The sequence below is a fragment of the Zingiber officinale genome, chromosome 7A (assembly GCF_018446385.1).
Source record: "Zingiber officinale cultivar Zhangliang chromosome 7A, Zo_v1.1, whole genome shotgun sequence".
Taxonomy (NCBI): domain Eukaryota; kingdom Viridiplantae; phylum Streptophyta; class Magnoliopsida; order Zingiberales; family Zingiberaceae; genus Zingiber; species Zingiber officinale.
The window spans coordinates 1,917,657-1,929,672 of record NC_055998.1 but is presented as its reverse complement, the minus strand read 5'-3'; the positions used below and the strand labels follow the sequence as shown (position 1 = coordinate 1,929,672).

The following is a 12,016-nucleotide window of genomic DNA, read 5'->3' as shown; positions in this document are numbered from 1 at the left end:
TTTTAAAACAGTTGATATGGTATACTTTTAGTAATAGTTTTGCATTGAACACTATTGCTAACCGTTTATATTATTTGAACTTATAAGAATAATTATTAAATTATTTTTACTGAATATTTTTAATATCATTTTTTAAAGTATTGTTATAAATTATTTATATTGTTCTAATATTTTATAATTGATTTTTAAACTGCACCTATTGTATAATTTTAGTATCTATTTACATAAAACTGCAACTAATTTAGTTGAATTGACACAAATAGAATAAAAAATTATTTTATATATATATAATAGATATGAATAATTTAGAAAAGGAATACATCTAAAAATAATCTAAATAATTTTATGATTATAAAAAATTGCAATTCATTATAAAGAAATGACTAAAAATATAAAATAATAATTTTATCGAAATGCATGTCAAATATTGATAAAGTTAATATAATAGTTGGCAAATAATCTCTTGATTCATGTTACGGTCGTGAGGAAAGAAAACGGATAATTTTGTGGGTTGGTGTGATTAAATTATGATGGTAATTTTTAAAAATTAGTATTACAGCAATCAAATTATGAGGTGCATATGATAGAGAACAAAAATATTTTAAAAAAATAATTTTATCAAAGGGGTAAAATATAAAGTGAGATCTTTTGGATAATCATAATATTAGATGTGTTTTTTTTGTTTGACAATCTCAAATATGAGATATATACGCCTTTTCAGAAATTACATAATTTTATTCTTCAGTTTTATTTTCGATCAACATTACTTTAATCCACATTTACTTTATCTGTGACTTTTTCCACTAACATTTAAACGTTAAATCCATTAAGATAATATTTGGAAGAAAAAAAAAAAGTAAATTTTATTTTTAAGTGAGAGAAGTCTAATATTTACATTTACGACAATTTACTTTAATGAATCACGTTAATAAATTTTATTATTATCCCTGAATACCTAAGTTTCAAAATATTTAAATAACATAGAGTATCACTCTTTCTTTTTTACTAATAAATTTAGAGAACTCTTAATTCAAATTCAAATTCATATATTTCGGGTAGAAACCTTAGTAATGTATTTATGTGATCTAAATTCAATAGGGTAAATTGAGAATGATGAATTAAATTGAGAACATATTTTCAATTAAATATGGCAGCATAGATGCATTAATAAGATTTTTAAAAATATATTAATTTTAATTTGAATAATTTAGAATTTTTTAAATCCATAAATTAATTTCATCTAAAATCGATTGATGGATTTACACAATTCAAAATTCAAAAGTTTATTTTTTTTTCAAATTAAGCGAGTCTTAAAAATTTAGTTGATTATGTTAATTAGTGAATGTCCTAGATCTTATAATAAATTTGCTATAAATTTTATTAAATTTTTACAATTTTAAAATTCCTTATTAGAATAGCAAGGATATTTAAGGAACACATTTGCGACTTTCTGATATTCGCGGAGAATTATAAAATTTGACAGATAAAATTACATAGGTCAAAAATGAGATTCTGCTGCCAATTACAGGGGTTTAAATTGTATTTTAATAACATTCAAAAGTCGAAATAAAATTCAGCACTCTTATATTTTTTTAATGAATATTTTAATTATAAACTTGGATAACAATACGGACCACGTAGCCTTCCCAGGAGAGACGACGTACCCAGAAGTGGGGCCCACCTGTATTCGTCCAATCAGCGTACCTCGTTGCTTACGTGGGAAATTTAGAGTTATTTAAGCGATGATTGCTCGGCAAGCTTCGGAATCGTTTCACGATCCCCGATCTTCTCTCGAGCGCTTCCTAGTAAATCTCCTCCCCCTCCGCCGGACGCCGCCGCCGCTCACGATACATTTACGGGGCCTCCTCCTCTCTCCCTCTCTCTCCTTCGTTAGAGCACATCTACGCCTCTCTGCGCGATCATCTCGGCTGGAGGAATAGGTATTTTTTTTGGTCCCCATTGATAAACCTCGGGCCATTACTCATCTCTTGTAAAAAAGAGTACGCAGCATTTGTTTCATCGTTTCTGGGTTTAATTTATCGCCTTGAAGCCTCTGGATTTCTTGGGGATCGAGGAATGTTTCACTTTCCTCTTTGGTTAGCTAATGAAGACGTGTTGTCGCTCCGTGCGGGATTATTTGATGGGTTCTAATTGAGCGCTCTTCTTGACCTGTGAAAATATAATTTTTATTTGATATTTTCCGATATGATTTCTTTTTTATTTATAAAAGAATTTATTTGATATATTTCCTGCATCTTGCACCTCATTCCCTGCAACGAGATGTGTGGTTAGTGTGATAGAAACCATACTGTAAGTAGCGCTAGGGTTTACAAGTTGTATTGCTATGACTCTCATTGTTTGCATTCGTGTTTAGAAACAATCAATTGTTTTGTTTTGGATGTTCGCTTATCCATAGATTTTTTTGTTCTCATTTCTTGTTTTTACTATCTTCTTGTGTGCAGTTAGTGTACAGGCTAACAATGTGAAGAATTTTATTGTTTCTTTCAGTATCTTCTCCTTTTCATGCTTCAGCCGGTTTTTATTGCAGGAGTTTTTGGTTTCCTAAATGGATCAATATGATCCTTTTATTGACTCATCAGAACCTAGGCACGGACTTCTAAGAGATCGAGTTCGATTGGTGAAGCGGAAGGACTGTAATCGTTATGAAGTTGTTTCAATTCAAGGTTCATTATCATTTGAAAAAGGTTTCTATGTTGTACTACGTGCATGCCAATTGTTGGCACAAAGCAACGATGGAATTATTTTGGTTGGGGTAGCTGGACCTTCTGGGTCAGGGAAGACTGTATTTACCGACAAGATTATTGATTTCATGCCCAATATTGCTGTAATATCAATGGACAACTACAATGATCCAAGTCGTATCGTTGATAAAAATTTTGATGGTAACTTACTCTCTAAGGTCATTGATTTATTTTGCCATTTTCACATGTAACTCAATTTCTTTCCCTTATTTCATTCTTATCAATAGTTTCAAATTTTGCCTCATTGGATGCGGTTGTGATCTTTTTGTTAACATTCAATCTATTCCTCCCACATCTAATTTTTTTTTCAATTTATACTGATTTAAGTAATTGTAAATTTCTAATACATGCAATTGTTGTCAGATCCACGACTAACAGATTATAGCACATTGCTGGAAAACATTGGAGGACTTAAAGAAGGGAGATCTATTCAGGTGCCAATATATGATTTTAAATCAAGCAGTCGCATAGGATACAGGTGATATTTTTAGAAAGTTGACTAGAGCAATGTTTTTGATATAGAGAGATTTTAAGCAGAACATAACTTCTAGATAGTTAGTACAAAGGATAAATGTAAACTACCTTTTTTGGTTGTCTTCCTAGCAGGACTGTTGATGTGCCAAGCTCTCGAATTGTTATTTTGGAAGGTATCTATGCTTTGAATGACAAATTGCGCCCTTTACTTGACCTCCGAGTTTCTGTGACTGGTGGTGTACATTTTGACCTTGTCAAAAGAGTTTTGAGAGACATACAACGTGCTGGACAAGAACCTGAAGAAATAATTTATCAAATTACAGAAACGGTCATCTACCTTCAAATTCATTTTTTTCAAAAATTATATACTTTTTCTGCTGCATGCTCTTAGTTTTTTTTTTAGACTTGCATGATCCTCATTCCTTATGCACAAACACACTAGTTCATCAGAATTTTTTTTCACTTTGTCAAATATAGTTTCTTTTCTCCACTTTTACTAATTATTTAGAGCTAAAGGTTTTCTCATATTAAAAAAGGTACTTGGAAGTTAGATTTAAACATATACAGTTTCTTGATTTATTAATACATTTGCAGGTCTATCCAATGTACAAGGCCTTCATTGAGCCAGATCTGCAAACAGCACATATAAAAATTAAGAACAAGTTCAACCCATTCACAGGCTTCCAGAATCCAACTTATATTTTAAAGGTTATTGTTTGTTTCGCACCCCACCCCTTTTTTGGTAAATTTGGTTAGGTAATTTATCTCATTTTTTCCTGTAGTAATATGTGCTTTCCAATATTGTAGTCAACAAAAACTACATCCGTGGACCAAATTAAGGCTGTTCTTTGCGAAGAGCATGAAGAAGTTGTAGAGGAAACTTATGACATATATCTGTTACCACCAGGTGAAGATCCAGAAACATGCCAATCTTATTTAAGAATGAGAAACAAGGATGGGAAGTACAACCTTATGTTTGAGGTCTGTTCTTTTCTCATTTATGTTGTTTTCTCCATGTGGATTCTAAATCTAACATCATAACAACGTTACAGTATCTGAGGTAAACAACAGAGTTATTTTTGTAACTAGTTCATATTTGTATCTGGATGAACTTTTACCATTTTGTTGGGTTTTATTATTGTTTCTGCTCATTCATGGAAAATTTTGGTTCCTCAATCTTTATTGCCTTGAATTTTATTATTCCATTGAGGTTTGCTATTGTCTTGTAAAGGAGTTCTCTGTTACATCCTATGGTATTTCAAAAGAATTGCAAGAAATTTGTATTTGCTGTTAATCTGGGAGTTGGCAAAAATTAACAGTATCTATAATCACATCTGGAGTGAGATTTCAAAACCTACACATAAGATGGAATTTTGAATAAATCTGCAAGTCCATTCTTATATGTTTGTTAACAGTGCCCACTTAGATGACATAACATATGTATTAACTTATCTTAAATTGGAAATTAGTTATATTATGTACTGAAGAAACATTTTAAGGAAAAAAGGAGCAATGGAGTTTGGGGTGGGTGGGGGAGGGGGTGTCACATCGAGCACTAGTAAACAATATGGTCTTGCATTTGTACTTTATTAGCCATCCAACATAATTTGATGCTATTACAATTACCACAATTTCCAGTCCATGAAAATTTGTATCCCATCCTTAAGAAGATAAATCCCTTGATATGATTTTGATTAAACAGTTTTTATCATATTTGTGCTTTGTTTTCTTTCCACTTGGGTTAATCATGAAAGTAACTGAAACTCTTTGTTCATGAGGACTATGATAAAAAAAAAATTTCAAAAGAGATGATAATAAATTCTAAGAATATGAAAAAAAAAATGATATTTCTATCCATAGGCCACAATATCATGTAATCCTTTAGGCTCAAGCAGTTCGAGATCATGTAAATCACATTGTTAGAGTCCTATATCTCTAGATTCTGGTTAGTATTAGTATTTTCTCAGTGTTGGTTTATAATTGATTGTGCTAGAAAACCAGTGATTCACTTTGGATTGAATTAATCTACAATGACAACTTAAGTAGGCAAATTTTGCTACTAGATGTTCTCTTGATATCACTCTTCTCTATTGTACTCAGTTTTTTTCATCATAATTTGGTTTGTTTACCTTGTGTAGTCATTTTTGGTACTGTTAAATCTTTACACTAGAGACACATTTAGATGCACCAAACACACGTGATCTATAATTTGAATATTCCGAACCTTGCTTTTATAAATGTGTACTGCAGGTTTTGCTGTTATTTACTACTTTGTCTTGGTTTGTTATGAGGATTTATGGTTTTCAGTTTTACAATTCAATAGGAATTCTATAGAATGTGTACCTCCCTCAATTGTTAATATCTGTGTGATCATCAGGTCTATTAACATGCATTCATTCTGATTTAATCTGAGTTTGACTATTGTTCAACTGGTGGATACTCAGGAATGGGTCACAGACAACCCCTTCATCATGTCACCGAGAATTACTTTTCAAGTTGGTGTGCGTCTTCTTGGTGGGTTAATGGCACTGGGCTACAGTATTGCAACTATTTTGAAAAGAAACAGCCATGTTTTCTCTGATGATAGAGTGATTGTGAAGCTTGATTACTTAGAACAATTAAATCGTCACTATATACAGGTAATTAGATTTCTCATTTTATGAAATCATCTTTGGAGCCATTTAAATCATGTCATGCATTTCCATATATCATTATTTGCCTAGGATTCATTGGAAGACACAATTGTGAATTTTGTGTTTAATTTTTTTGTTAAATATACTAATTGGAAGATTTAGCTAATGAAGAGATTCACATTAAAATTTTATTCAGTCACTTGTGTTTCTGATCATTGTCATACAATTCTTCATATAGGCTGTTGCATAATCTTTGCTTTTAGTAGTATTTTATTGCAGCCACTTGTATAATGAGTATTTATACATGTGTACTTAATCTAAGATAAGTGATCTATCTAATCTTATGTGTTGTTGACTCGGAATTTAAGCATCGTTGCAATGTTAATCAATGTGCATTGTGGGTGGACAATCCATGGTGCAGCTGTAAAATTGACATGGCTGTTTACATTGACTGTCATTCTGGTTGCGGTTTTGTAATTGAGTTATATATGCAATCTCACTTCAGGCCAGAATTAGTGGTTCATGCAATGTTTAGTCATTTTAAGACACAGAAATCATTATTTGTGGTTAGATGTGTCTTTGATTCTTGAGTAATCTTTTTTTATTTGCACCATGGAGTTAACATCTGCTTCCTACCAATTTCTCATTTTTCTTCCAGTGCAACTACAAATTATGCTGGAAACTTGTATAATTGAGAATTGTCCTAATTATAATAAAGGTACAAGGAAAAGAACGCAAGTCTGTCAAGGATATAGCGGAGCAGTTGGGATTGGAAGGTTCCTACATTCCTCGTACTTACATTGAACAGATTCAGCTGGAAAAGCTTGTGAATGAAGCAATGGTATTATTTTTTACTAAATTATGATGGAACTTTTCATTCTACCATATTAGGATATTTGGTGTCCTTTCCTTTATTTTGATGTCCTATCCTTTATTCGATGTGTAGGCATTGCCAGATGAATTGTGGAGAAAACTAAGTTCGTATGATGAAATGGTCTCGAATCCTGGAGAGGCACCTGAACAGGCATCTAGAAATGCAGTTTGTAGGAAAAATGGACATTTAACCAGGTAAGCAAGTTTTAATCTGAATATATTCATGAAACGAGCAACTTATGTTTATATTGCTTAATGACAAATAATTTCTGGTAGTTTGAGTCAATACCAGTAAAACTTGATCAGTGCACTTGCTAGATCCAGACAAACAAATTTATCCGTTAACCAATAATATACCTCTGATCATACAAAATGAGATGTTAACCCTCATTGTATACGAGTAATCCATCAAGCATCAGACATGCTCCATAAACTCTTTTTCTATGCACCTGGTCACAAAGTCTTCTTGATGATTTAGATTAAATTAGCAATGACCAATATTAATATAAATAGATAACAACTACATCCTTAATCAAAATTAACTTCTCCAAAAATTTGCAAAATTTAGAATATCTAGAATCTGGTACATATAACATCAATAATGTTAATGACATTTTCTTTACAGTTCTGAATAAATTGTATTTCATTTGTTATTTATTTAATTTTTTGATATCATTAGCCATTCTGTCTTCAATTTAGTTCTATAATTTTATTGTCAACGTTCAGAGTCTTCAGACTTCAGCAAACAATCCACTGTATACCTTTGGTAAATCTCTAAGTTCTGTATATGCATTTATTCAGAGGAATGTCTCGCTCCTACTCATCACTTGAGGACAAAAGCGTTGCTAAGCTCACTGGGCTTGCCATCAACGCCAGAAGTTTTGAGGGACACTCCATTGGATCATCTGCAATCGACCAGGTATTTTTTAACAATATAAGTATGCTTTTGAAAACTCTTAATGTTAATTTGTCCAAATTTTGATTCACGCGGTTTAGGTGTGTGTGTGTTCGCATGTCAGCAAATTCTGGCTATAAGACAAATTAATAAGGTGCTTTTGTTTTTCGGATCTGTCCTATATAGGAAAGTGCTCAACTGTCAGAACACATATCATCTCTAAATAAAAGGATTTGTGAACTTAGCTTTCAAATGGAAGAACTCAACTCCAAGTTTAGTTGCCAGAAAATTTCAGAAAGTCCGCAGCACTTTGCTCTTGAAAGTGAATCTTGTAATGGCTCTCTCACGGCATCATTGCCCAGTTCATCTTCTTCATCCAAACTAAATAAAGATTCGCCCCTAACAGATGAGGTATGTATGGCTTTTAAATAACTTCTCCTTTTCTGCTTAGAAATACAATGTTTCTGACTGGAGGTTTTTCAAAAATCTGTTTCTGTAACTTGACATTTTCTTTTCACATATTCCCTGGCAACAGCTATGATCTATCCATACTATTTCTCCATATTCCACCTATAATTGAGAATTCATCAAGCAATAGTGGCTACAATTATATAACAAAAGAATCAAAGGAATCAGTCTTTTGTGTAGTATTCTAGAATGCTACTATAAGATAATGCTCATGTTTCTCATCATTGGCAGTTCCTGCTCATCACACGAGGACAACAACAAATCATGCAACGGTTGAGCAACATCTCAAACTTAGTTCATGAGCACTTGGCTCTATCAACCCAACAGCAAAAACTTCAGGGCAAAAACAGACTGCTCGATTTCAAGTTGATTGGAAATCCAGTAATTATTGTGATAGTTGGTGGCATCGGCGTTTTTCTTTTGAAACATCTTAAACAGGACTAAGTCATCAGCAGCATTTAGCTTGCAGATCTAGAGAATACTCTTCCATTCTAGCGGGTCAGTTCTTTTCCCCCCTTTCTTTCCATCTCTTCATATCTCTCCATCCTAAAGAGCCACAAGATTGCATTTTTTGGGACAGAAATTTCAGAGTTAGATCTAACTACGCTGAAATTCCAGAGATTCTATTATATATTTTTTCCCCTCAAGAATGTAGTTGTTAATTGGATATTGCCCTCAAATTTTGAGCCAAAAATGTTGCTATTTAATTTACCATGCGACAGACAAGAACTTGCTTGATAGATTAACCAACTAGACCACGGCAACTATAATAGGATGATTAACAATAAGTCTAATTTGACTTTTATCTACATGGCATAATCTTTATCTAATAGTAGTATTACTAAATTCTCCATTTGATGGAGACTTGCTCTAATGTCAAACTCACTTTTAAAGAGATTCTCTTATCATACTACAACTAAATTCATGTAACAAATTTCCTATATCGTTTTTCATGGTTTTAGTAGCACTGAACTAATTTCCTTTCGATAAAGTAATCAACAACACGAAACTTATTCTTTTGGTGGAGAAGTAAACTATGTTCAAGACATGCAAATGAGCCTGACAGCTCATTCATTCTTCAACTTGAAGATGCCCAACAGTAGTTTAGTCTCCAATATGAGGACATCACCTAGTCGTGAATAAATATCAAATTGGGCAAATTGCTAATGCCAATTATTATCCCATTGTTATTATTATCCTTAGGTGGGTGTATATGCATGCATGTTTAAGTTTATTTCGAAGAGTTGTGTTTTATTAAAAGAATTGCAACAGAAGTTGACCTTTTAAGTTTGTAGATATTTAACAATCTCTGCAGGATATCTAGAGAAGTACGGGACATCAATCCATTCTCAAAAATGTTTTTTAAATTTAAAGATGTTAAAATTAATCATAATATATAGAGCTAAAGCACAATTTTATAGAGTCATATATTGTAATTTTAAATTTTATAAACCGTATTCAAAAGTTCTAAATTATTATATATTATAATCTTAAATTGCTTATTTCTAGAATATCAAATTAAAAGATATATATATATATACTGTGATGCAATTTATTGATATATTATTATTTTTTAATTTTAATACAACGTCGCAGTACAGGTTTCTGATGCTTTCCTGTCCTTGTTTGACTGGAAAAATGAGCCTAAAAAATTCTAATTAATTGTTAGTGCTGATCACTAAAAGCTTTTAGTTGCCCTGGGAAGGGATAGGTTATGGTGATTGATAAGTTATCATTAAGATATTTATAGTTCGATTTTAGTTATGATATATTTATAAATGATTTTCTCTTTAAATAAGATGTGTAATCATGAGTTTTTGGGTTATTTGTTGTGAGTGCTTTTTGATTTATCCAGATGACCAATGAAAATTTTTGTAGGATTGAGTCAGTTGTCATCGGTGTTACATGGTTTAACAATTTTGCCCCATACTATAGTACAACGGAAGAGCATTAAATTATCATTCAAATTATCATTCAGATATTTATCTCTAATTACGATATATTTATAAGAATTTTTTTTCTAAATAAATAATGTAATCATAAAATACTGAGCTTCTAAATTATCCAGCACGACACTTTTCGATTTTTCTTAGCGATCCATGGAAAATTTCCATGGGACCTAACTGATCGCCCATCATCATTTTTTTTCTTTCTCAACCACCATTCATAATAGTTCTCAGCCACTAGCCAATCGTGATATATATCGAACAATTTGTCATGAAATGTTAAATCTGAAAGCCTCAAAGTTCTGTAAAATTCATGGGTTCCAAGTTCCAAATGCCTCTCAATCTAAAGCTGCTCTTCCTCTTCCTGATGATTCTGTTCTTCTTCTACCTGTTGCTGAATGCTTCCTCCTTTCAATTTCGCCAAGGCAACATCACATCGTCTGGAACAGAGGACGGCGGCGCAAGTGCAAATTCTTGCTCAAAGATCCCTCCTTCCTTGGCCGATGCCGTCGTCCACTACGCCACATCGAAGATCACTCCCCAGCAAACCATCGACGAGATCTCCGTCACGGCCGAGGTCCTGCGCCAGCGCTCCCCCTGCAACTTCCTCGTCTTCGGCCTCGGCCACGACAGCCTCATGTGGAGCGCGCTCAACCACGGCGGCCGCACTGTCTTCCTCGAGGAGGACGAGAAGTGGATCGAGACCGTGCGCCGGAGTCTCCCCGCTACAGTGGAGGTGCAACTCGTCGTGTACGACACGCAGGTGAGCGAAGCGAGGCAGCTCCTGGAGTTGCGGAGGCAGAGGTTGTGCACGGCCGTCGGCGATCCCCGGCTCTCCAAGTGCCCGCGCCTGGCGCTCAGAGAGCTGCCGGCCGTGGTGTACGAGGTGGAGTGGGACGTGATCATGGTGGACGCGCCGACCGGGTACCACGCCAGAGCTCCGGGGAGAATGTCGGCGATATACACGGCGGGGATGGCGGCGAGGTGGAGGGAGAAGGGGGAGACGGACGTGATGGTGCACGATGTGGACAGGAGCGTGGAGGACGAGTTCTCCAAGGCCTTCTTGTGCCAAGGCTACATGAAGCGTCAGGCAGGGCGCTTGAGGCACTTCACTATTCCCAGCCAAAGGCCTAACGACGGTGTTGATGTGCCATTTTGCCCTTAAAATTAAATTAGGAGTAATTTAAATTAAAAATAACTTTTATCATGATATGAACTTTGATTTTATAGATCTTGATCGATTTTATATGTATTTCATTGATCCGGCGATAAGAATAGGGTACCCTCTTTTCGGGGAGTCAACGTCACGTGGAAGTCTGAGGGCCAGGTGGTCGATCGGATAAGAATGGACTGACCTGACGACCGAGAAAAGGTGGGATGGATTGGCCGACCGGAGAAGGGGGGTTGACTACCCGGCCGGCCGACCGGTGTCTAACTGATGGCAAAAGGTGCCCCGGCAGGAGTCGGGGTTTCGGCGCTCATTGAACGAGATCGTAGGGTCGAGCGGATAGCACGTCCGGCCGAAGACATAAGGTAGCATACTGCTAACAGTCTCCATAGAGCACCTTACCGAGAATCTCCCAAGTAGACCACTATATATGACCGGTCGGGCGTAAGGCGCGTGCTTGCCAACCGGACGCCCGGCAGGGAATAAGGAGAAAAGGACAAGGGACATCTTCTGACAGTAGACATGCTCTATAATCCGGCCATACTCCAAATCTTACGACAAGGGGTTCCGCTGTCCCATCGAAGACGTACTTAGACTGTAGCAGTATGGTGTCAGGTAAGCTTGCTGACAAGCCCTTACTAAGGTATGGGCTGGGGACACGTATTCGCCTCGATATGTGTGCATGGGATCCTTCCCAGCTCTATATAAGGAGCCTCGCGTTTCATCGGAGGTACGCATTCTCCCGTATTGAAGTCACTTCTGCATTTCCTCTTGCCTGACTTGAGCATCGGAGGGTC

The 12,016-nt window shown here is 35.1% G+C and overlaps 2 protein-coding genes across 3 annotated transcripts; both read left to right on the top strand.

Moving 5' to 3' along the window:
- Positions 1-1,768: 1,768 nt before the first annotated feature.
- On the top strand, positions 1,769-10,605 carry LOC122000720 (inorganic pyrophosphatase TTM2-like). 2 transcript variants are annotated; one of them, XR_006117210.1, is made up of 13 exons: positions 1,769-1,940; positions 2,549-2,903; positions 3,126-3,240; positions 3,369-3,564; positions 3,831-3,944; positions 4,044-4,217; positions 5,681-5,875; positions 6,588-6,710; positions 6,816-6,937; positions 7,544-7,661; positions 7,824-8,048; positions 8,337-8,603; positions 10,477-10,605. XR_006117210.1 is itself a non-coding variant. In XM_042555155.1 (12 exons), the coding sequence occupies exons 2-12, from the start codon at positions 2,567-2,569 to the stop codon at positions 8,547-8,549; spliced, it is 1,932 nt and encodes a 643-aa protein (XP_042411089.1). In that variant the 5' UTR covers positions 1,769-1,940; positions 2,549-2,566; the 3' UTR covers positions 8,550-8,812. The 2 variants fall into 2 exon arrangements, 1 of the variants encoding a protein (XP_042411089.1); XM_042555155.1 differs by lacking the exon at positions 10,477-10,605 and having other exon boundaries at positions 8,337-8,812.
- Positions 10,365-11,216, top strand: LOC122001952 (glucuronoxylan 4-O-methyltransferase 2-like). The gene has a single exon (XM_042556947.1). It carries the CDS (start codon positions 10,365-10,367, stop codon positions 11,214-11,216), a length of 852 nt encoding a protein of 283 aa, XP_042412881.1.
- Positions 11,217-12,016: the final 800 nt, after the last annotated feature.

Bases quoted from the DNA above. Each gene is read 5' to 3' on its own strand.
- LOC122000720 (XM_042555155.1), top strand. From the start codon at position 2,567: ATGGATCAATATGATCCTTTTATTGACTCATCAGAACCTAGGCACGGA. The intron at 3,241-3,368 runs GTGATATTTTTA...TCTTCCTAGCAG, and splicing joins AGCAGTCGCATAGGATACAG to GACTGTTGATGTGCCAAGCT. The intron at 6,938-7,543 runs GTAAGCAAGTTT...GCATTTATTCAG, and splicing joins AAAAATGGACATTTAACCAG to AGGAATGTCTCGCTCCTACT.
- LOC122001952 (XM_042556947.1), top strand. From the start codon at position 10,365: ATGGGTTCCAAGTTCCAAATGCCTCTCAATCTAAAGCTGCTCTTCCTC.